This window comes from Carcharodon carcharias, chromosome 9, assembly GCF_017639515.1.
Source record: "Carcharodon carcharias isolate sCarCar2 chromosome 9, sCarCar2.pri, whole genome shotgun sequence".
In the NCBI taxonomy this organism is placed as follows: Eukaryota; Metazoa; Chordata; class Chondrichthyes; order Lamniformes; family Lamnidae; genus Carcharodon; species Carcharodon carcharias.
This window is the reverse complement of record NC_054475.1, coordinates 95,791,880-95,817,938: the sequence shown is the minus strand read 5'-3', so window position 1 is coordinate 95,817,938 and position 26,059 is coordinate 95,791,880. Positions and strand designations below refer to the sequence as shown.

General features: G+C 41.9%; 1 protein-coding gene across 2 annotated transcripts in view; it reads right to left on the bottom strand.

Moving 5' to 3' along the window:
- Positions 1-26,059, bottom strand: part of si:dkey-251i10.3 (uncharacterized protein LOC553498 homolog) — a 61,203-nt gene that overhangs the window by 29,003 nt on the left and 6,141 nt on the right. For both annotated transcript variants that reach the window (XM_041196381.1, XM_041196380.1), the window contains exons 3-9: positions 23,597-23,667; positions 23,069-23,133; positions 9,983-10,131; positions 8,490-8,645; positions 4,531-4,650; positions 1,907-2,001; positions 402-525 (exon numbers count right to left, since the gene is read on the bottom strand). In XM_041196381.1, coding sequence (XP_041052315.1) covers positions 402-525; positions 1,907-2,001; positions 4,531-4,650; positions 8,490-8,645; positions 9,983-10,131; positions 23,069-23,133; positions 23,597-23,667 — 780 coding nt within the window. The remainder of the gene's footprint in view (positions 1-401; positions 526-1,906; positions 2,002-4,530; positions 4,651-8,489; positions 8,646-9,982; positions 10,132-23,068; positions 23,134-23,596; positions 23,668-26,059) is intronic.

Below are 26,059 nucleotides of genomic sequence, written 5' to 3'. Positions count from 1 at the left end.
TTCATAACACAAAATCAGGCTGACAGTATAATGTCATGGCTAAATACATTACCACCTTCAACAAGGGATAGGACGATAAACTACAGTGTGTGATCAAAACAATTGTTAAAATGCTAGAACAAAATCAAATTGTAACTAAAAATCAGAATGAACTGTGTACATGAACTTGCCAAATTGAGATTAGACAGGAAAATTGGTAGATTTGACCTCCCTTAAATCAATTTGTCTCTCCCACATCTGCCAATTAAGAAAAGTTTTGGTTATTAAAATGCTTTAAGTGTGTATTGTCACAACTCATTGGTTTTTGGATGTACTGAATAGTGGCAAAAATACATGTAAAGTGTAGTATGTTCTAGTAGTTGGAATAATGACAGGACATTAAATACGATGCTATTTTCCACCTCCATTCGTGTTTGCTCCATCTTATTCAGTTCTTCAAGAGCTGCCTCAGGATTGGTCTTCCTGAGTTCTTCAAACTGCTTCAAAATCTCCTTCTGCTTAACCTTCTTCATCACTTTGTGGAATCTGCAATTTTCAATATCCACCATGTAATAAACTGCTTACAGGCAGTCATAATAGATATTCAAAACATTACATTATACACAAACTCATGTTTAATCTCTATATCAGGGCCATTATATATTAAATCTGTCCATATAAATGTGCTTTTTCTTTTATAACCAAACTCTCTATGCCACTAACATTTTTAAACTGAATTAAGCCAGATTTGGAAATGCATTATATTGACAGTTAGATGGCTTACTTAGGCACATCAAGTGCTTTCTACTGTTTGTTCATTGGATGTGTGCAACCCTAATGGGGTCACTCACACTTATTGCCCATCCCTAGTTGCTCTTGAGAAGCAGGTGCTGAGCTGCCTTCTTGAACCACTTCAGTTTGTGACATAGGTACATCCACAGTGCTATTAAGTACTTTGAACTAGTGACAGAAATATATCAGCTTTCCTTCACTAAATCAGGATGGAATGTGACTTGGTGGGAAGCTTGCAGGTGCTGGTGCTCTAATGCACCTGCTGCCTTGTTCTTCTAGGCAGCAGAGGTTAGGGATTTGGAAGGTGCTGCGAAAGGAACTTTGCTGAGTTACTGCAGTGCATCTTGTAAATGGTGGTCCTGTGGTGGTGGGAGTGAATGTTTAAGATGCTAGAATGCCAATCAAGCAGGGCACTTTGTCCTGAATGATGTCAATGCCCAAGAGTTAGACAAATTCAGGGGATTAAGAGACATCACACGAATTTCCAGAACTTGCAGGCTGATTTAGTTTTTTTTTTACACAAGCAGCATCTTGGCCTGTTGATTTTAAGAGCTTGTTTTTATTTGCACATTAATTGCCCACTAAACTCATTACAGAAAGTAATGTCTGGTAATTAACAGCTCAAGTACCATTTTAATTACATGATAATTGTGAACGATTGCCAATCAACCTCTCTGGTCCAGAAATTGAGCAATTTAAATGGCAGAGTTTAATTCCTTCTGGTAATAAATTCTTACAAATTTAAAAAATGTCCAATGTTAATTATTTATGCTTTTCTTGTCCCTTTTTCTCTTCTTTAATTCAATCTTTCTTTCCCTTTTTCTCATTTCTGTTCCTGATTTGACTTTATTCACCAATCCAGTCATTCCTGCTTCTTTCTCAATCTTCAAATCTCATTAGAGATCCACTGCTAGTTCCACCCATCAACGAGGTCCCAGATGCCCACTATCCTTTTCACACCATTATCAGTTCACACTTCCACCGAGTTACGACACAAAAATGTTTCAACACAAAAATGTTTCAAGTTGAAGGGTGCAGGAAAAGTCCTTTTTCTACAAGATTCAGTCAAATATCTTGTCAACTGAACAGTAGATTTTCTCATTTAAAAAGCTAATTTTGAAGCTGAAAGTCTTACTTTTTGCTCTTGATTTTCTTTGCTCTTTTCGCTCTGGCTTCATAGTATGATTGAAGGACCCTTGCTTTCTGCAGCTCAGCTCGACGTTCTTTTGCCTTAAACAAAACAAGAAAACATTTTTTTTATTCTTTCATGGGATGTGGGCAACACAGGTTTAGCCAGCATTTGTTGCCCATCCCTAATTGCCCTTGAGAAGGTGGTGAGCCACCTTCTTGAACCACTACACACCATATGGTATAGGTACATCCACACTGCTGTTAGGAAGAGAATTCCAGGATTCTGACCCAGTGACAGTGAAGGAACAATGACATATTCCCAAGTCAGTATGATGTGTGGTTTGGAGGGGAACTTGCAGGTGGTGGGGTTCCCATGCACCTGCTGCTCTTGTCCTTCTAGGTGGTAGAGATCTGCAGTTTGAAAGGTGTTGTTTGAAAAAGGCTTGACAGGTTGCTTCAGTGCACCTTGTAGATGGTACCCACTACCACCAGTGATGGTGGAGGGACTGAATATTTAAGAGGATAGATGGGGTGCCAGTCAAACGGGCTGCTTTCTTCTTGATGGTGTTGAGCTTCTTGAGTGTCGTTGAAGCTGTGCTCATCTCGGCAAGTGGAGAGTATTCCATCACACTCCTGACTTGTGCCTTGTAGATTGGATAGGCTTTGGGGAGTCAAGAAGCGAGTTACTTGCTGCAAAATTCCCAGCCTCTGATCTGCTCTGGTAGCCACAGTATTTATATGGCTGGTCCAATTCAGTTTCTGGTTAATGGGAATCCTCCAGAATATTGGTAGTGGGGGATTCAGCGATAGTAATGTCACTGAATGCCATGGGGAAATGGTTAGGTTCTCTCTTGTGGGAGATAGTCATTGCCTGACACTTGTATGCAGTGAATGTTACTTGTTATTTGTCAGCCCAAGCCTGAATGTTGCCCAGGTCTTGGGCGCGGACTGCTTCAGTATCTGAGAAGTTGCGAATGGTGAACATTGTGCAATCATCAGTGAGTATCCTCAATTCTGATTTTATGATGGAGGGACAGTTAGTGATAAAGCAGCTGAAGGTAGTTGGGCTTCAGACACTAACCCGAGGAACTCCTGCAGCAATGGTCTGGGATGGAAATGATTGGCCTCCAACAACCACAACCATCTTCCTTTGTGCGAGGTATGATTTGAGAATCTTCGAGGTAGAAATTCATGCTAGCCCAGTTTTGAGCACAAAGATGGCCGCAATTTAGACCTGAAGCTCGAGGCTGGATAACTGCAGGGGGTCCAAACAAGACTAGCAGGAACATTCTGTAACCAGGAGTGGCACTCCTGCATCTCTTTGTTCCACATAAATTTAAATGAAAATGACTAAAACACACAAGTGAGTATTGTGCCTCTGTTTGGGACACCAATTTCTTGCAATATCCTAAAACATGCATTAGGCCCTTCCCGTTGAAGCCTGGAACTTCTGTTCAGCACCTGATGAATCATCCAACAAAATTTCAAAATTTATTCCCCAAAATTGTGTCTCATTTTGCCAGTTTTACATTTTAAGGTTGGTACAAGAAGTTTCAATTTCTTCCCCTGTAGTTCAAACATTCAAAGCTCTCCCTTGTAAGTCTGCCTAACTGGTTCAGATCTGATAACTTTAAACTTTAACTTTGAATCCTTTTAATGTATTCTCCCCTGTTCTCTCCACCCTATGATTTTACAGTTATTAATTTTAATGGTTGGAAAATTGCATCAGCTGGGAGAAGCAGAAAGTCCAAGGTAGGAAATCTAACAATACACATCAGGACAATAAGCAGGTAAATGCTTTTTTCAGGGGGGTAGATACAAATTATATTATAACTTTCAAATTAAGATTCTGAGGAATCAATTGGTCTTCGCACCGGTTAATCTTTGAGGGTAGTTTGGAAATACCACCATCTTGGCATACTTGGCAATGAATGGCACTGATTATGAACACCTTTATATATCTGAATAGTGAATCAAATTAGCTTGACTAACTTAACAGATAAGGATTGTTTGAGTGACTCAACTTTAGGCAGGAAGTAACAAGCCTTTAAGGTTTGAGGCATTTCACAAATGTGATACTTCAGACACATGCTGGAGACCAGGCTTAATTGTGCAGATACATGTGGATTACATTTAAAAACAGATTGGCTGACATCATCAGGGTGGGTCCATTTTTTTAAGCAAAACTACTTTTTTGTGAATCCTCAGTCTTCTCAAGGGAGATGTTAGTGCTTTCCAGTTCATCACTCTGTGTTGAGCATTCCTATATCAGATGTAGTGTCAATGCAGAGTAAAACTCCTTACAATCTTTGCAAAACTCTAAAGATCACCTCCCACTGTACCAGAGTAAAATTTCAAATTTCTCACACCTTCTATCCTTTCTCCATAATAATGTCAAATGTAGTGCAATACTGTGGTTCTAATCTACTGAGCAATGGATTGAAAACGTCCTAGCTAATTTCCAGCCAGCAGAGAACACATTAGTCTTCTCTGTCTGGCTGATATGCGCTCCACACCCAAAGACAAAAGGTCAGTGTCTAATTAGTCTCCTGAATCAGTGACTCAACAAACGCAGATAAATGATAATTTCTATATAATAACATGTGCATCCTTAAACATGAAACATACCTCCTCCAGACTCATAGCTCGAAGGGAAGCCTGTTCTGCAGCTGTCAGTATAGGCACAGCCAGGGGCTGCTTGTTCTTGTGAAGCAAATTAAAAATCTCCTGTTCCAAGGGAGTCCGTGCCTGGAATAAACAAATAAAAGTAAGGACAAATCACTCTGCAGAGATTATTTAAAAATATCTCCCCTCATCTGCTGCAAGCAGTGAATCATGATGGTGAGGATTAGCATTAGCAAATATAACACTTCACCAGTGACATTAAAGGAAATTTGGTTGCATGTAAAGAGAGGTTAGAGGGCAAAAAGCAAAGCTTTATAAGATGCATTTCTCAGATTGGAAAGATATGTTAAGTCGTATTCCATGGGGTCATTGTTGAGGTTAATCTTATTCAGCAAAGGCATAGGAATTGTATTTCAGGCATAAGAATTGAAGGAATAATATTGAAATTTGCTAATGACACCCAGTAGGGCTATGTCAAATTATGATAAAGTTTAAAAAACTACGGAGGGACCAAGATGAGCAGGTAGATTAGTAAATACAACTCAAATGTAGAGAAATATGAAGTAAAATATCACAGGAGAATAAGGAAAGGAAATAATCTCTGTTGGCAAGATTTTAAGTAAGGCAAGAGATGCTTTCACATACAATACATAAGCATTTAAAGGTGACAATGCAAGTAAATAAGGTCTGAAGATAAGACAGATGGAATCTATGCGTTTACATCTAGAAGCATGGAATATAAAAGCAACGTCTTAGGCTGCTGTTGGAGAATTGTGTATAGTTCTGACATCCAATTATGATAACAATATAAAAGCAATAGAAAAGATTAAGTAAATTCACCAGGATTTTACCAGGGATGAAAGTTAGTCCTGGAGAAACTTGAGAAGATAGGGGGCCATAACTTCCTCGGAGTGGCAATCAGTGTTGGATTCCACTCTGTGCCCAATTACTTGCTCTAAATTTCTTCCATGCCTGTCTCGACCTTGGACTCGGGCCTGGCGAGATTCAGGCAGTACAGTTGTCTCCGAAGCCCAGCACACCCTCTTTTTTACGGCACTAGCTACTATAAACCAGGTAAGTTTAAAGGTCTGATTAAAATTGACAGACCAGGGAGAAGGCAAGTGCCTAAGTTAGGTGGATAGGATTTAGGGGGTTGGGGGGAGGAGTTGGAACGGTAGGGCCTGTTGGGGTGGGGGAAGGCAGTCTGTGTCTTTACAACAGTTACTCAGAAGTTAGAAGAGGTTTTAATTCTTCTAGCTTTTTCTGAGTAACTATTTGCGTAACATACCTGGAACCATTCGAAGTTTGCAATTTAAGTCACAATTTGGGATGGTTCCCAGGGCAGGGCAATTGCCCAGGCAAGTAAGCATCTTTAAATTTCCTGGCAGGGTTCCACAGCACATCTTTGGGGTACCCCCCAAGTTCAACGTTGGGGAGCTCAGAACCTACGGCCCAGGGTTTTTTCAAACCCCACTGAAGTTGTTCAAAATTATGAAGTGTTATAATAAGGTAAATAATAATAGCTTATTTCTTCAGATAGCAGTTAAGGGGTACACATTTAAGGTCATACAAAATGGAGAGTTAGAAAATGTCTTTAGTCAGTATGGTTAGAATGTGTAAAACAAAAACAGAATTACCTGGAAAAACTCAGCAGGTCTGGCAGCATCGGCGGAGAAGAAAAGAGTTGACGTTTCGAGTCCTCATGACCCTTCGACAGAACTTGAGTTCGAGTCCAGGAAAGAGCTGAAATATAAGCTGGTTTAAGGTGTGTGTGTGGGGGGCGGAGAGATAGAGAGACAGAGAGGTGGAGGGGGTTGGTGTGGTTGTAGCGACAAACAAGCAGTGATAGAAGCAGATCATCAAAAGATGTCAACAACAATAGTACAATAGAACACATAGGTGTTAAAGTGGTGATATTATCTAAACGAATGTGCTAATTAAGAATGGATGGTAGGGCACTCAAGGTATAGCTCTAGTGGGTTTTTTTTTATTTTATATAATGGAAATAGGTGGGAAAAGGAAAATCTTTATAATTTATTGGGGAAAAAAAAAAGAAGGGGGAAACAGAAAGGGGGTGGGGATGGGGGAGGGGACTCACGACCTAAAGTTGTTGAATTCAATATTCAGTCCGGAAGGCTGTAAAGTCCCTAGTCGGAAGATGAGGTGTTGTTCCTCCAGTTTGCGTTGGGCTTCACTGGAACAATAAAACACCTCATCTTCCGACTAGGGACTTTACAGCCTTCCGGACTGAATATTGAATTCAACAACTTTAGGTCGTGAGTCCCCTCCCCCATCCCCACCCCCTTTCTGTTTCCCCCTTCTTTTTTTTTCCCAATAAATTATAAAGATTTTCCTTTTCCCACCTATTTCCATTATATAAAATAAAAAAAAACCCACTAGAGCTATACCTTGAGTGCCCTACCAACCATTCTTAATTAGCACATTCGTTTAGATAATATCACCACTTTAACACCTATGTGTTCTATTGTACTATTGTTGTTGACATCTTTTGATGATCTGCTTCTATCACTGCTTGTTTGTCGCTACAACCACACCAACCCCCTCCACCTCTCTGTCTCTCTATCTCTCCGCCCCCCACACACACACCTTAAACCAGCTTATATTTCAGCTCTTTCCTGGACTCGAACTCAAGTTCTGTCGAAGGGTCATGAGGACTCGAAACGTCAACTCTTTTCTTCTCCGCCGATGCTGCCAGACCTGCTGAGTTTTTCCAGGTAATTCTGTTTTTGTTTTGGATTTCCAGCATCCGCAGTTTTTTTGTTTTTATCTCTTGGTTAGAATGTGTAATTGCTTGCTGCAGACCGTTGAAAAATTAAAAACATTAATAGGAAATTGGAGAGCAGTTTGAAAAATAATTATCAAAGGGGGAAGTGTGCATGAAAATGGCTTAAGAGTAAAATCAGTGCAGACAAATGGTTCATTTTTGCACAACATTTTATAATTTTTCACGTGACCACTATTTATACACAAGCACAGAAAGTAGTGTCAGCAGGCTATTTTACCACAAAAGGCATGACAGAGAAGACTAATTCTGTCTTCACCCAACATTCACATATGAACTTAGCAGTAAGGAAGGATAGAGAGGTCATAGAAAACCCATTACAAGTTAAACAGTAGTTCATTTTCCCTCTCTTCAGCCTGAGCCATTGAAATCAGTTGTAACATTCTATCTATTGGCTCTGGAAGACATCAACTAAGTCAGCTTCAAGCACTGAGGCTGGAACCTAGTTGATCTGTACAGCATAGCCACTGGCTGCCTTAACTGCAGAGATATCAACGGAGCCACAAATCTAATTTCTACTCAGCTGTAATGCATTTATTGCACAGAAAGGATATATACAAAACGGAAATTTTCAGACAGAAATTGGATATTGGTTCAGGGCACTGATTTCCTGCATGCTGAACTCCTGGTTTGAATCCTATTTGGCTCTTTGCTCTATTATTCTATTGTGTGATTCTATATTAGTATAGGAAAATACTGATCCATGGACTGGTAAGGAGCAGTAAATTTTTCTCCACCATTCCGACAGTTCCTAGAAGACACATTTTCTGACACAGACCTGTATAACTCAATTTAGCCTTTGTTGCTTCTAGGTAATACAAACCGTGTTGCTAATGTTGATTTACATGGTTTAATGGATTTTTCACTCAGGATTATGTTTGAACAAAGGATTAACCAAAACAGTTTTCTACTCTTTGCAACTGCTAAATTAAGATCTGCATCACGAGGAAGTCAACCGGAGAATGAAAGCTTGGCCCCCATCTATGGGAATTGTGCAATGCTGGCCTTGGACTTAGGAAAGGGAGATAACCATTTCACCCATGTCCAGCCTATAAGGGCTGACTGTGGGAAATTTAATTTTTGGCTTGTCGATGTAATAAGCACAATGAAGCAACTCTTCCCAAAAAAAATCCTCTATGTACTATGAGTTGCATCATACCTTCCAGCCTGCTATTATTTCTTCCACTGGTTTGACAGTAACTGGTTCCTCATTTAATGGAAAGGTGAGCTGCTCCGCTTTCCGGTTCTGTAGCACAGTACGATTCCATTTTGCAACCTCCTTTGACGTTTTCTCATATGCCAACGATCTTTGAATCTTTTGACAGAAATAAACTGTTTTAACATGTTCAAATAATCAACTATCATTGACATGGAGCTGCACTTATTTCGGTTTTATCGGTGTATGTAGTTTATTTGCTAATTACTGTTTGTTGCTATTAAGAAAGGCTGTTGCAAGAGTGATGGGGTTAGAATTTCTATATCTATCACCTACCAATTCTGTGAAATGGCTTCAACCTGAAATTTTATCCTCTTCTGTTCCTTCAGATACTGATGAATATAAATTCGGAACATTTTTTATTTTTTATTTTGTCCATTATACAGATCTAATGTGCTATCTACACAATAATAGAATTGACCAGCATATTGAACTCCTAGCCAATGCTCCCTCTTTGCTGGGTGGCTGTGCGGCAACCCAGAGGTTTGTCCACAGACCCTGCACAAATCGGTCCCTTAAAGTTACTGCATGTGTATGGCCATGCAAAAAAAAAACTAGATGGAGCATTGCTGATAGGGGACTTGAGAAAACATCATAAAGAGAGAACTGAATGGTGTCAACACTTTTTTTTGATATATTTTCATTAATGAGTCAAAAATCAAATGATTTCAGCTTCAAAAAATCTGAGAGGGATGCAAACTGGAGGAACAACACCTCATCTTCCGACTAGGGACTTTACAGCCTTCCGGACTGAATATTGAATTCAACAACTTTAGGTCGTGAGTCCCCTCCCCCATCCCCACCCCCTTTCTGTTTCCCCCTTTTTTTTTCCCAATAAATTATAAAGATTTTCCTTTTCCCACCTATTTCCATTATATAAAATAAAAAAAAAACCCACTAGAGCTATACCTTGAGTGCCCTACCATCCATTCTTAATTAGCACATTCGTTTAGATAATATCACCAACTTTAACTTTAACACCTATGTGTTCTATTGTACTATTGTTGTTGACATCTTTTGATGATCTGCTTCTATCACTGCTTGTTTGTCGCTACAACCACACCAACCCCCTCCACCTCTCTGTCTCTCTATCTCTCCGCCCCCCACACACACACCTTAAACCAGCTTATATTTCAGCTCTTTCCTGGACTCGAACTCAAGTTCTGTCGAAGGGTCATGAGGACTCGAAACGTCAACTCTTTTCTTCTCCGCCGATGCTGCCAGACCTGCTGAGTTTTTCCAGGTAATTCTGTTTTTGTTTTTGACTGATATACTATTTGGTCCAGTTTATGTGAAACATTTTAATATTTTCTTCCATGTAATTTTTTGATTTATTTCTGACCCAAGTGGTCAGCAGTGCTGGTCGCAGCACAAAACTCATCACAATTCAGAATGCAACTGCCAACCCTAACCAAATGAACCCTAAAATAATTCACCTTTTCACTTTGCTGTTTACTGAGAGGTAAGTCTAGGGTTTTGTTTGTCTTCTCAAATATCTTGAGCTGTTTTTTCACAGAGCTCAGTGAGGAAGAGGATGGTTGAATGGTTCCCAGCAGATCTGATAGCTCAATCTTCTCATTAGCACCTAGAACAAAATGTGGGAGTTGATTAAATCAATAAAAGAATCTTCAGTGACAGGAAGTTAAACAGTAAATAACTAACTAATCTAATAAGGTGTAGGGATAACATATTGGTGTGGACAGAAGATTGGCTAGCCAACACAAAACAAAGCATTGCCATGAATGGTCTTTTTCTGGTTGGCAGGATGTAACGAGTGGAGTGCCACAGGGATCAGTGCTGGGGCCTCAGCTTTTTATAATTTATACAAATGACTTGGATGAAGGGACCGAAGGTACAGTTGTTAAATTTGCTAATGACACAAAGGTAGGTAGGAACTAGTAAATTGTGAAGAGGGCATAAGGAGGTTACAAAAAATGACACAGATAGGTTAAGTGAGTGGGCAAAGATCTGGCAAATGAAGTATAATGTGGGCAAATGTGAAATTGTCCATTTGGGCAGGAAGAATAAAAAAGAAGCATATTATCCAAATGGTGAGAGATTGCAGAGCTCTGAGATTCAAAGGGAGCTGGGTATCCTACTGCATGAATCGCAAAAGGCTAGTATGCAGGTACAGCAAGTAATTAGGAAAGCACATAGAATGTTATCATTAATTACGAGGGAAATTGAATAGAAAAATAAGACGGTTATGCATCAGCTGTACAGCGCACTGGTGAGACCACACCTGGAGTGGTGTGCACAGTATTGGTCTCCTTATTTAAGGAAGGTTGTCAATGCATTAGCAGTTCAGAGGTTTATTAGGTTAATACCAGGAATGGGCAGGTTGTCTTATAAGAAAAGGTGACATGATTGAAACCTTTAAGATCCTGAGGGGTCTTGACAAAGTGGATGTGGAGAGGGTGTTTCCACTTGTGGGAGAATTGAGAACTAGGGGTCACATTTAAAAGTAAGGGTCGCTCATTTAATATAGAGATGAGGAGAAATATTTTTGTGGTGAGTGTGGTGATTCTTTGGAACTCTTCCTCAAAAGGCAGTGAAAGCAGGGTCTTTGAATATTTTAAAGGTACAGCAAGATAGATTCTTGATTAACAAGATGAAGCAAGGTTACTGGGGTAGGCAGAAATGTGGGGTTGAGGTTACAACCAGATCAACCATGATCTTATTGAAGCCAGAGCAGGCTCAAAGGGCAGAGTGGCCTCCTTCTGTGTTTTTTATTCATTCACGGGATATGGACTTCACTGGCTGGGCAAGCATTAATTGCCCATCCCTAGTTGTCCTTGAGAAGATGGTGGTGAGCTGATTTCTTGAACCACACTGTAGATACTCCCACAGTGCTGTTAGGAAGGAGGTTCCAGGATTTTGACCCAGTGACAGTGAAGCAACGGCGATATATTTCCAAGTCAGGACTTGGAGGGGAACTTCTAGGTGGTAGTGTTCCAATTTATCTGCTGCCCTTGTCCTTCTAGACGGTAGTAATTGTGGGTTTCGAAGGTGTTGTCTAAGGAGCCTTGGTGAATTCTTGCAGTGCATCTTGTGAATGATACACACTGCTGCTACTGTGTGTTAGTGGTGGAAGGGGTGAAAGTTTGTGGATGTGGTGCCAATCAAGTGGGCTGCTTTGTCCTGGGCGGGGTCAAGCTTCTTGAGCGTTGTGTGAGCTGTACTCATTCAAGCAAGTGGGGAGTACTCCATCACACTCCTGACTTGTGCCTTGTACATTGTGGACAGGCTTTGGAGAGCCAGGAGCTGAGTTACTCGTCGCTGGATTCCTAGCCTCTGACCTGCTCTTGTAGCCACAGAAATTACATGGCTAGTCCGGTTCAGTTTCCGGTCAATGGTAACTCCCCAGGATGTTGATAGTGGGGTATTCAGTGATGGTAATGCCATGGAATGTCAAGGGGCGATGGTGAGATTCTCCTTTGTTGGAGATGGTCATTGCCTGGCACGAATGTTACTTGCTACTTGTCACCCCAAGCCTGGATATTGTCCAGGTTTTGCTGCATTTGGACATGACTGCTTCATTACCTGAGTCGTCGAGAATGGTGCTGAACATTGTGCAATCATCAACGAACATCCCCACATCTGACCTTATGTCAGAAGGAAGGTCATTGATGAAGCAACTGAAGATGGTCAGGCCAAGGACACTACCCTGAGGAACTCTGCAGTGATGTCCTGGAGCTGAGATGACTGACCTCCAACAACCGCAACCATCTTCCTTTGTGCTAGGTATGACTCCAACCAGAGAGTTTTCCCCCTGATTCCCACTGACTCCAGGTTTCGTTAGGGCTCTTGATGCCACACTTAGTCAAAGGCCACCTTGATGTCAAGGGCAGTCACTCTCACCTCACCTTGGGAGTTCGGCTCTTTTGTCCATGTTTGAACCAAGGCTGTAATAAGGTCAGGAGCTGAGTGGCCCTGGCAAAACTGGGCATCAGAGAGCAGGTTATTACTCAGCAAGTGCTACTTGATAGCATTGTTGATGTTCCCTTCCATTGCTTCATTGATGGCCAGGTTGGATTTGTCCTGCTTTGTGTGTACAGCAATTTTTGTTTATCTGGACAATTTTCCACATAGCTGGGTAGATGCCAGGTTTGTAGCTGTACTGGAACAGCTTGGCTAGGGGCACAGCAAGTTCTGGAGCACAAATCTTCAGTGCTATTGCCAAAATATTGTCAAGACCCGTAGCCTCTGCACGATCCAATGCCTTCAGCCGTTTCCTGATATCACGTGGAGTGAACTGAATTGGCTGAAGACTGGCATCTGTGATGCTGGGGAACGCCGGGTGAAGCCGAGATGGATCATTCACTCGGCACTTCTGGCTGAAGACAAGTAGCAAATGCTTCAGCCTTATCTGTTGCACTTATGTGCGGGGCTCCCCATCATTGAGGATGGAGATATTTGTGGAACCTCCTCCTCCGGTGAGTTGTTTAACTGTCCACCACCATTCATGACTGGATGTGATAGGACTGGAGAGCTTAGATCTGATCCATTGGGTGTGGGATGGCTTAACTCTGTCTATCCCTTGCTGCTTATGCTGTTTGGCACTCAAGTAGTCCAGTGTTATAGCTTCACCAGGCTGACCATTTTTAGGTATGCCTGGTGCTACTTCTGACATGTCCTCTTGCACTCTTCATTGAACCAGGACTGATCCCCTGGCTTGGTGGTGATGGTAGAGTGGGGGATATTCCAGCCCATGAGATTAGAGATTGTGTTCGAGTACAATTCTGCTGCTGCTGATGGCCCACAGCGCCTCATGGACGCCCAGTTGTGTTGCTAGATCAGTTCAAAATCTATCCCATTTAGCACGGTGGTCGTGCCACACAACACGATAGATGGTATCCTCAATGTGAAGGCGGGACTTCATCTCCACAATAACTGCAGTGGTCATTCCTACCGATACTGTCGTGGACAGATGCACCTGCAGCAGGCAGGTTGGTGAGCATGAGGTCAAGTCTGTTTTTTACCTCGTTGGTTCCCTCACCACCTGCTGCAGACCCAGTCTAGCAGCTATGTCCGCTAGGACTCGGCCAGCTCGGTCAGTCGTGATGCTACTGAGTCACTCTTGGTGATGACGTTGAAGTCCCCCACCCAGAGTACATTCTGCGCCCTTGCCACCCTCAGTGCTTCCTCCAAGTGGTGTTCGTCATGGAGGAGCACTGATTCATCAGCTGAGGGAAGACAGTATGTGGTAATCAGCAGGAGGTTTCCTTGCCCATGTTTGGCCTGATGCCATAAGACTCCAGGGGTCCGGAGTCAATGTTGAGGATTCCCAGGACAACTCCCTTCTGATTGTATACAAGTGTTACCACCTCTTCTGGGCCTGTCCTGTCCATGGGACATGACATACCCAGGGATGGTGATGCTGGTGGCACCAAATTCGTATGTTGTCATTCAGCCAGTCAGAACGCATTATGCTATTCACTGATTTATATTCTACTTAAAAATATAGTAATCCTTTCCTCCTTACTATGTTGTTGCAAATTTTGGACCCTGCCCATCTCATGCGAGTACTCTCTCCTTGGGGCAGCAGCACTTTAGATGCTCTCAGGCATCACGCTTTGACAAGTGCTGAGCAAATGGAGTGCAGCTGAGGAAACTGAGTGAAAAGTCTTGAGTTCGGTGAGAGGGGGAGTTTAAAGTCTTAATCTTGTTCTTAACTTTTGTTCTTAAAATCTAACCTAATCTGTAATTAGCACTCACTGGAAAATACTGTGTAAGCAGGCGAAGTTCTTTTTTTATTTGCAGCTTTGACAGGTTAAACCCACTCGCTGCTGAGAGAGCGGAGTAGTTAATTAGCTAAATGGTTGAATCCGGTTACTCTAGCTCCAGTTCAGTTGGCTATAAATACAGAATTTGTTACTGCAGCCTTAAAAAATGGAGTGCAGCTGAGGAAACTGAGTGCTGACTTGGAGTTTGATGAGAGAGGATGTTCAGTGAATGGGGGTGGGGAGAGGAGGAAGTGCTCGCTTTCTTTTTCTATCTTTCGCACCCTGTAGGAGTTGGCTCTACTACAGGGAAAGGAGCTAGATGTTCGGTGAGTACCTGGTGAGTGGCTAAAGTCTATTCTATTCCTAAAGTTTAAAATAGTATACAAATTGTTGGTAAAGTTAATAAACTGAAAAACATAAATAAGTGAATAATATAGTTAACTAATTATTTAAAACACATTAAGGCTGGCAGGACAAGTGATGTGTCAAGGCTGCAGCATGTGGGAGCTCCTCGATGCCAGTGTGATCCAGGGCAAACATGTCTGCAATTATTGTTTGCAGCTCAAGGAACTTTGGCTCAGAGTCATTGAGCTGGAGACTGAGCTGCAGACTCTGCGACACATCAGGAAGGGGGGAAAGTTACCTGGATGCTTTGTACCAGGAGGCAGTCACACCACGTAGGATAGGGTCTTCTGATTTGGTCAGTGGTCAGGGACAGGAGCATGTGACTGCGAGTGAGGCAGATAAGGGGGCCGAGAGGGCAGTAGTGTGAGCCTCTGCAATTGTCCAATAATTTGAGGTTCTCTCAGCTTGTTTAGGTGAAAGCGGGGGCTGCAGGGTGGTTGAGGAAACTGATCATGGCATTGTGGCACAGGAAGCCATTCAAGTGGGGGGAGCAAAAAGGGATGGAGTGGCAGTAGGGGACAGGACAGTGAGAGGGATTGACACTGTTCTCTGCAGCAAAGAGGGTGAGTCGAGATGGCTGTGTTGCCTGCCTGGTGCCAGGGTTCGAGACATCTGTTCAGGGCTGGAAACTAACTTGCAGTGGGAGGGGGGAGGATCCGTTTGTCATGGCCCATGTCGGTACCAACGACATAAGTAGAACTAGGAAAGAGGTTCTGCAGAGAGAGCATGAGGAGCTCAGTAGTAAATTGACAAGCAGAACCTTAAAAGGTTATAATCTCTGGATTATTATCCGAGCCAGGTACAATTAAGCGTACATCAACCTCAAATTATTGGACAATTACGGGTACATAAAACTCGAGAGGTGAACACATGTCTCAAAGGCAGGAGGAGTGGGAGAAGTGAGTTCCGGTTTGTGGAGAACTGGCACCAGTACTGCACGTAGCATTCATAACTAAGTAAATGAACTGATAGCACACATTGGAGTAAGTAAATATGATTTGATAGCCATTATGGAGACATGGCTGTAGGATGACAAGGATTGGGTCCTGAATATGGAGGAGTATATGACAGTCAAGAAGAGTAGGAAGATAGGAAAAGGTGGAGGGGTAGCACTGTTAATCATGGATGGCATTGGTGCAAAAGTGAGAAGTGACCTAAATATTCCTAGGTAGAAAGTGGACAGAAAAGATAGGAAAGGAAGAAATGGAAGAGTGGTGGCGTTATTGGTTAAGGAGGGCATTGCAGTGCTGGTGAGAGGATATCCCAGACGGTTCAGGGACAGAATCAATTTGACAAGAGCTAAGGAACAAAAATGGTACAATTACATTGCTCGGTGTAGTCTACAGACAGCCAACTAGTGGGAAGGATGGAGAGCAATAAATCTGCAGGGAAATTACAGCGAGATTAAAATGTTATAGAGTAGTTTTAATGGGGGGTCTTTAATTACCCGAATAGACTGGAACAGTGGTAATGTAAAGGGCAGAGAAAGGCAAGATTGTGTTCAGGGGAATTTCCTACAGCAGTATGTGTCCAGTCCAACAAGAAAGGATGCACTGCTAGACCCAGTTCTTGGAAATGAGGAGGGCCAAGATGATCAAATGTCAGTGGGGGAACATTTAGGATACAGTGATCATTGTACTGTAAAGTTTATGATGACAGTAGGAAAGGACAATAGGCAATCCAGAATAAGAGTAATTAACTGGAGAAGAGCCAACTTCAATGGGGCAAGAACGGAGCTGGGCTGGATCAAAAGATTGGCGGGATAAACTGTAGCTGAACTATGGGCAACCTTCAAAAACAAAATGGTTCGGGCACCGTCCAGGTCAAAAGGGAAAGGTGGGGCAAACAAATCCAGAGCTCCCAGGGTGAAAAGGGGAGATAGAAATTAAGGTGAAAAAGTGTGTTTATGACAGGTGTCAGGTAGAAAACACAATTGAGAACCAAGCTGAATACAGAAGGTTTATAGGAGAGGTGAAGCAGCAAATAAAAGCAGCGAAGAGGGATTATGAGTAAAATACTGGCAACCAACATAAAGGGGAATCCCAAAGTCTTCTATTGGCACATAAATAAAAGGATGGTAAAAGGGGGAGGGCGATTAGGGACCAAAACAGGGGTTTTACACACGGAGGCAGGGGGCATGACTGAGGTGTTTAATGAATACTTTGCATCTGTCTTTCTCAAGGAAACAGATGCTAACGAAGCCACGGTGACAAAGGTGACAAACTATCACTATAAAGGTTCAAAATTGGTAAGGAAGAAGTGTTGGATAAACAGTTGGTACTTAAAGTCGACAAGCCACTAGGACTGGATGGCATGCATCCAAGGATCTTGAAAGGAGTGAGTGTGGAAATTACAGGGGCACTGGCCATAACCTTTCAGTCTTCCCAAGACTCAGGGAGGTGCCAAAAGACTGGATAATTGCAAGCTTTAGGCCCTTGTTCAAAAAACGTTGCAAAGATAAGCCCAGCAATTACTGACCAGTCAGTTTAGCTTCAGTGGTGGGGAAGTTTCGAGAAACAATTATTTGGGATAGAATTAGTCGTCACATAGAAAAATGTGGATTGATTAGGAAGAGTCAGCATGGATTTCTAATTATTTAATAATTGTATTTAACTAACTTTTGGAGTTTTCTGAAGAGGTAACAGAGAGGATTGATGAGGGTAATGCTGTTGATAGGGTGTCCATGGACTTTCAAAAGACATTCAATATAGTGCCACACAACAGACTTGAGAGAAGTTATAGCTCATGGAGCAAAAGGGATAGTAGCAACGTGGATACAAAATTGGCTGAGTAATAGGAAACAGAGTAATGGTCAATTAATATTTTTCAGGCTAGAGGAAGCTTTGTAGTGGAGTTCCCCAGGATTCAGTATTGGGACCCCTTGCTTTTCCTGATTTATATTAATGATCTAGATCTTGGTGTGCTGGGGCAATTTCAAAGTTTGCGGATGATACGAAACTTGGAAGCATTGTGAACTGTGAGGACAGTGTAGAACTTCAAAAGGACATAGATAAGCTGGTGGAGTGAGTGGATAGGTGGCAGGTAAAGGTCAATGCGGAGAAGTGTGAGGTGATGCATTTTGGTAGCAAAAACATGGAGAGACAATATAAAATAAGGGGCACAATTCTTGAAGGGTGCAGGAGCAGAAGGACCTGGGTGTATGGGTACATAGGTCATTGAAGGTGGCAGGACAGGTAAAGCGAGCAGTTAATAAAGCATATTGTATCCTGGGCTTTATTAATAGGGTCAGAGTACAAGAGCAAGGAGGTTATGCTGATCATATCTAAGACACCAGTCAGACCTTAGCCAGCGTATTTTGTACAGTTCTGGATACCACACCAAGGAAGGATGTGAACGGATTGGTGAGAGTACAGAAGAGGTTTACAAGAATGGTTCCAGGGATGAGAAGCTTCAGTTATGAATAGATTGGACAGGTTGGGACTGTTCTCCTTGGAGAGGAGAAGGCTAAGAGGAGATTTGATAGAGGTGTTCAAAATCATTAGGGGGCTGGATAGAGTAAATAGAGAGAAACTGTTCCTGTTCATAAGAGAATCGAGAACGAGAGGGCACAGATTTAAAGTGATTTGCTAAAAAAGCAAATTTGATACGAGAAGAAACTTTTTCCACACAGCATGTGCTTCGAATCTGGAATGCACTGCCTGGAAGGTGGAGGCGAGTTCAATTGAGGCATTCAAGAGGGCATTAGATGATTATTCAAATAGAAACAATGTACAGGGTTACAGGAAAAGGCAGGAGAATGGCACTGTCATAATATGCTCAGTTCGAGAGCCAGTGCAGACATGGGCTGAATGGCCTTCTCCTGTGCAGTAACAACTCTGTGATTCTGACCTTGGTTCAGGAAATCTGGATGTAGAATCAGTTTGGCTGGAGATGAGGGATACTCGGGGGAAAAATGTCACTAGTGGGAGTGGTCTACAGGTCCCTAAAAGTAACCATAATGTAGGTCAAAGTATACAAGAAGAAATCTTTTGATAAAGGGACAGCAATAATCATGGGTGACTTCAATCTACATATAAACTAGAAAAATCAGATCGGCAGCAGTAGCCTGGAAGAGGAGTTCATAGAATGCTTTCCAAGATAGTTTCTCAGAACAGCGCATTCTGGAACCATCCAGAGTGTGGGTTATATTAGACTTGGTATTGTGTAAGGTGACAGGATTAATTCATGACTTCAGGATAAAAGGCACCCCTCAGTAGCAATGACCATAATATGAATGAGTTTTATATTCAATATGAAAAGGTGAAGCATGGGTCTATTTCCAGTATTTTAAACTTAAATAAGGGCAATTAAGTGGGCATGAAAACTGAGCTAGCTGAAGTTAACTGGGATACTAGGCTAGGGGATAGATCAATTGAGAAGCACCGGCAGATAGTTAAGGGGAGTTTTCAGAATAAGCATATTCTAATGACGAAGAAAAATTCTAAAGGAAGGACCCACCATTCATGGTTAAGTAAAGAAGTTAGGGAAAGCATCAAACTTAAAGAAAAAGCATATTATTGCGCAAAGATGAATGGCAGGATTGGTCAGAATATAAAGAATGGCAGAGAATGACAAAGATTAATCAGGAGAAAGAAATTGGGTATGAGAGTAAGTTAGCTTGAAATTCTAAAAACGGATAGCAAAAGTTTCTACAGGTATTTAAACAGGAAAAGAGTATGTAAAGTGAGCGTTGGTCCTCTAAACTGGCAATGGGGAGTTAATAGTAGGTAATAAGGAAATGGCAGATGAAATGAACAAATATTTTGCTTCTGTATTCACTATCGAGGATATAAAAAAACATTCCAGTAATAGCTGTAAATCAGGAGGCAGAGGGGAGAGGGGAACTTGGCAGCATTACAATCACTAGGGAAATGATATTGAGCAAACTGATGGAGCTGCAGGCTGACAAGTCTCCGGGTCCTGATGGACTTTATCCTAGGCTCTTAAGAGGTGGCTAATGAGGTAGTAGATGCATTGGGTGTTAATTTTCCAAAACTTGTGAGATGCTGGAAAGGTTCCTTCAGACTGGAAAGTAGCAAATATATCCCCTCTATTAAAGAAGGGAGGCAGAAAACAGAAAACTATAGGCCAGTTAGCTTGACACCTGTCGTGGGAAAGGTGTTAAATTGATCATTAAGGGGGTTATAGCTGGGCACTTAGAAAAACTCAAAGTAATTGGGAAGAGTCAGCACAGTTTTGTGAAAGGGAGGTTGTGTTTGACCAATTTGTTGGAATTCTTTGAATGAGTAACATGTGCTATGGATAAATGGGAGCCTCTGAATGTGCTGTACTTGGATTTCCAGAAGGCATTTGATAAAGTGCCACATCAAAGGTTACTGCAGAAAATAAAAGCTCATGGTATAGGGCATAACATATTAGTCTGGATACAGGATTGGTGAGCTGGCAGAAAACAGAGAATATGCATAAATGGGTCTTTGTCTGGTTGGCAGAATGTGACTAGTTGGGTCCCGCAAGGGCCTCAACGTTTTCCAATTTACAACAATGACTCAGATGATGGGAGCGAAAGCACGATAGCTAAATTTGCAGACGGCACAAAGATACGTAGGAAAAAGTGTTGCGAAGACGACATAAGGAATTTGCAGACGGGGATATAGATAAGTTTTGTGAGTGGGCAAAAATCTGGCAGATGGGGTATAATGTGCGAAAATGTGAAGTTGTTCACTTTGGCAGGAAGAATAAAAAAGCAGAGTATTACTTAAATGGAGAATGACTGCAGAATTCAGAGGTGCAACGGGATCCAGTTGTTATTGTGCATGAGTCACAAAAAGTCAGTGTGCAGGTACAGCATGTAATCAAGAAGGCAAATGGAATGCTATGCTTTATTACGAGAGAAATTGAACATAAAAGGATGTTATGCCTCAGTAACACAGGGCATTGCTGATACCGCATCTTGAATATAGTGTTGAGTTTTGGTCTCATTATTTAAGAAAGGATGCAAATACATTGGAGATGGTTCAGAGGAAGTTTATTTGATGCCTGGAATGAGCAACTTGTTTTATGTGGATGGGCTGCACAGGCTGGCCTTGTTTCCATTGGAGTTTAGAAGAGTGAGGTGTGACTTGATTGAAGTATAGAAGATCCTGAAAGGATGTTTCCTCTTGTGGGTGAGTCCAGAACTAGGGGGCACTGTTTTAAAATCAGGGGTCACCCTTTTAAGACAGAGATGAGGAGAACTTTTTTCTCTCGGGGCTTGTGCGTCTTTGGAACTCTCTGCCTCAGAAGGTAGTGGAAGTGGGGTCACTGAATATTTTTAAGGCAGAGGTAGATAGATTTCTGTTAGGCAAGGGAATCAAAGCTTACTGGGGGTAGGTGGGAATGTAGAACTCGAAACACAAACAGCTCAGCCATGATCTTATTGAATGGTAGAGCAGGCTCGAGGGGCTGAATGGCCTACTTCTGGTCCTATTTTGTATGTTCGTATGCAGGCTACTTGAGCATTGAGAGAAGGGGTAGATATTACAGCTGAGGTCTCTCTTTTTCTCACCCAACATCAAAAAGCATTCCATTTCAGTAAGCGATGCTGGCCACTAAACAAGAGCAGTAATGCCATCAAAATATCATCTTCAAGCCACATGCCATCTTGGACATATACTTGCATTCTGCCATCATTGCCAAGTCAAAATTCTGGAATTTTCTACTGAACACTTTAATGAGAGCAGCATCTCTACAATAATTTAATTATTCAAAGAGTAGGCACAACATTACCTTCTTGAGTTTCTAGGAATGGGTAATAAATGAGGCCTTACAGCAGCACTCACATCTGGATAACCAATTAGAAAACAAATGGAGCTTTTTTTTTCTCCTCAGCCCAAGGACACTGAGGTCAATTGTATCACTTTCTGCTGCCCAAACTGAACTAACTCAGCAGATGAGGAATCCAACCTGGGATTTTCCTATGGCTCAGCTAACCAATGACAAACCCAAGCCACTGCGGGGTCTGCAATTTACACTTTTTTAATAGCAGTCCCACAACAAATGAGAAACTGAAGCAACATCTCAATCACAACAAGCGATTTATCAACATGTTGACTTCAGACCAAAGCAGTGGATTTTAGGATATTACTAATGCCATGATCTAGAAATAATAATCTGGAGTTTGACATAAAATTAAGGCTTAATGCTCTCTGTTATTACAGAACAAATTGAGCAAAAACATCTGACGGTCACATTTGCGCAGTTACACCTGGAAATTAGTCATTGCTTTGCTTCTCCAGAAGCTGCACTATACTGGTGTTTTGTTGAGAGGCTTGATATGCAAAAGCATACAACACTGTGATGTTGTGATACTTAACTGATACACGCCCACTAAACACATCAGAAAAAATTATAGCTTGTTCATTCACTCAAAGTTAAATCCTAGCATGCCAAGTCTTAATTAGTCCCAAAAAAACCTCCTTGGCACTTAAAATTAACTTTTACAAACGTGGACTCTCATTCTCTCAGGTTTTAACTATTGTTAGAGATTTAAAGATATACACTTTTTATCTTTCTAATTCCATCTTTCTTTCTCTCTCTTTATTTTGCTTCCTGTACATGACTTGGCATTGAGTTAATAATTCTAATTTGCACTTCCTAGTTCAGATACTGCACATCTCAGCAAGGAATCTTCAATTTGATTGGTTAAGGAATTACACAGCTACTTGCCCTGTTCACCCAGATCCCCTGAAAAGGGATCCACACTGTTTTGGATTATTTATCAAGTTCCAAAGCAAAAGGTTATAGAAAATCTTGCCTTTGTTGTGATCAAGTTTAAATGTAATGAACCATTAACAGTGTCCTTTTACCAGTCTGCAAAGACTAGGCCACTGACTTTAATATCTAGCCAATAAGCCAGACTGCCAACACTGATGGGGCATAGTGTTCCTGACTTAAGATGACTTCTTGTGGCAAACATAATGAGATGCAGAACCTTCTCTAAGGAAATAAACATTGGGTCATGATATATGGGCACTCATGTTCTCATAACATTTGAATAAGGAAGCAAGTGTAAAATGAAAATTCTGCACATTCTTAACTTCAGCTAGATGTCAGAAGATTAGTAGGCTAATAAACCAAGGCCAGTCTCACCTACATCCTAGGGAATGGGAGCCATTTTTTTTCACTGGCCTTTGTGTTAATGAGTGTTGATGCACAGGAGGGCCTTAGGGAAACAAAATGGATTATAAAAAAAAAAGTATAGGCTTTTATTATTGATCTAAAGCTGTTGGACAATCATATCAGTGGGTACAGACAAGGATAGAATTTGAAAGAAAGACAAAGGAGACCAAAGAAAAATAAAAGCATGAGTGCATCATACATTGAGGTCAGTGTTACCAGTATTCGGGTTGATTTTACAGGTTATTTGTACAGAAACTCTTCCCAGTACTGTACCTTCTGAACTGACAGTGAATTCTGACACCTGCAAGCTGGCCTCTGTCCTCTCTGCCAACTTCTTCCTGGAATTAGAAATGGAAATGAGAAACATGGTGTAATTCTCCTTACAGTAAGAAATTGTTTATCTAGTTTGGGAAAACACTACTCAGAAATGATAAATTTAGATAATTGGTTGTATATTAATTATAATGTAAAAGCGGATATGCAGAATAAGATAATTATTCTCTAAATATTATGAAAAGGAATTATGGAAATACATAGAACATTTCTTTACTTGGTATTTAAAAATAAACTTTTAAAATATTGCGATCCGACTGCAGAAGGTTAATTTGTGTGTAATGACTTACAATCCTATTTTAGATTCTCTCACACAATGCTTCTCAACCACAAAAGCAATTGCACTATACAGCTGATTGCGTTAGGACTAATAATTGTTCAGTGATTTAAAAACACTGCACCATGTGATACACGCAAACGTTCAGGTCAGTTCTCACTGTGACTTGTAAGGACACTGGATATCATTACTTTTTCTTGCCACTCAGGGAGCTAATTGCCTCCAGTAGTTTTTGGTGCTTCCTCTCATCATCGCTGTCGTCCTGAAAACGCAAAATTTAAAAAATGAATCAGTGGCTCCACAAAAGGAAGATTCTAATAATAGACTAAAGAGCTAATACTACAGGTGCAGATTCAAGTCTTCCAACTGCTCTAATTTGAGGTGCCTGTCCACCAGGACTCATCATCACTATTAGAAAATCTATGACTCATTCACACTGCACATCAGTATAGTTCAGTCCCATTTTCGATCACCTTTTCAGGCATAAAACGCTTGAGCAAGGTGAAGGGTGGTGCAGAATATATATTTTAAATGATTTTTGCCTCAGCTAAACTCATCACTAGATTGTTTGTATGGGTGCAGTGCCTTTCTAAATTTTTAAAGCTTTTAGAACCTGAGCTTTGCATCATCTAATTCTGTGTTTATCAAACCTTTGTTAAAATATACTGATCTGAACATTAACCCGAATATCCCATAGCCTAAAGGCAGGACAGACCCAGCAGATGTGATGGCAGACTAGTATACAGTCAGGAGGGAGTTGCCCTGGGAGTCCTCAACATTGACTCCAGGCCTCATGAAGTCTCATAGCAGCAGGTCAAAACACAGGCATAGAAACCTCCTGCTGACTACCACGTACCGCCTTCCCTCAGCTGATGAATCAGTACTCCATGTTGAACACCACTTGGAGGAAACACTGAGGATGGCAAGGGCGCAGAATGTGCTCTGCGTGGGGGGGACTTCAATATCCATCACCAAGAGTGGCTCGAAAGCACCACCACAGACCGAGCAGGCCAAGTCCAAAAGGACATAGCTGTTAAAGACTAGGTCTGCAACAGGTGGTGAGGGAACCAACAAGAAGGGAAAACATACTTGACCTCATCCTTACCAACTTGCCTGCTGCAGACGCGTCTGTCCTTGACAGTATCAGTAGAAGTGACCACCGCACAGTCATTGTGGAGACGACGTCCTGTCTTCATGGAGGAAACCCCCTGTCATGTTGTGTAGCACTATCACCATGCTAAATGGGATAGATTTTGAACATATCTATCAACTCAAGACTGGGCATCCATGAGGCACTGTGGGCCATTAGCAGCAGCAGCATTATACTAAACCACAATCTGTAACATCATGGCCTGGCATATCCCCCACTCTAACATTGCCACCAAGCGAGGGGATCAACCCTGGTTCAATTAAGAGTGGAGGACAGGCCAGGAGTAGCACCAGGCATACCTAAAATTGAGGTGTCAATCTGGTAAAGCTACAACAAAGGACTACTTGTGCGGAAAACAGCATAAGCAGCAGTGATAAGGCAGAGCCAAACGATTCCACAACCATTGGATCAGACCTATGCTCTGCAGTCCTGCCTCATCCAATCGTGAATGGTGGTGAAAATCAAACAACTCACTGCAGGAGGAGGCTCCACAAGTATTGCCATTCCCAGTGATGGAGGAGCTCAGCACATCAGTGCAAAAGATAAGGCTGAAGCATTTGCAACAATCCTCAGCCAGAAGTGCAGAGTAGATGATCCATTTGACCTCCTCTGGAGGTCCCCCGCATCACAGATGCCAGTCTTCAGCCTACTTGATTCACTCTACATGACATCAAGAAACAGCTGAAGGCACTGGATATTGCAAAGGCTGTGGGCTCTGAGAATATTCCGGCAATAGTACTGAAGACTTGGGTTCCAGAACTTGCTGCGTCCCCAGCCAAGCTGTTCCAATACAGCTACAAAACTTACATCTACCCAGCAATGTAGGAAATTATGCAGGCATGCCCTGTACACAAAAAGCAGGACAAATCCAACCCAGAAAATTACTGCCCACCAGTTTACTCTTGATCATCAGTAAAGTGATGGAAGGGGTATTCAACAGTGCTATCAAACATCACTTGCTTAGCAATAATTTGCTCACTGATGCCCAGTTTGGATTCCACCGGGGTCACTCAGCTCCTAACCTCATTACAGCCTTGGTTTAAACATGGACAGAACAACTGAACTCTAGAGGTGAGGTCAGAGTGACTGCCCTTCACATCAAGGCAGCATTTGACTGTGTGATATTAAGGAGCGCTAACAAAACTGGAGTCAACAGTAATCAGGGTGAAAACTCTCTGCTGGTTGGAGTCAGACCTAGCAATAAGAAAGATGGTTATGGTTTTTGGAGGTCAATCATCTCAGTTCCAGGATATCACTGCAGGAGTTCCTCAATGTAGTGTCCTAGACCCACCCATCTTCAGCTGCTTCACCAATGACCTTCCCTCCATCATAAGGTCAGAAGCGGGGATGTTCACTGATGATTGCACAATGTTCAGCACCTCTTCAGATACTGATGCAGCCCAAATCCATATGCAGCAAGACCTGGACAATATCCAGGCTTAGGCTGACAAGTGACAAGTAACATTCATGCCACGTAAGTGCCAGACAATGATCATCTCAAATA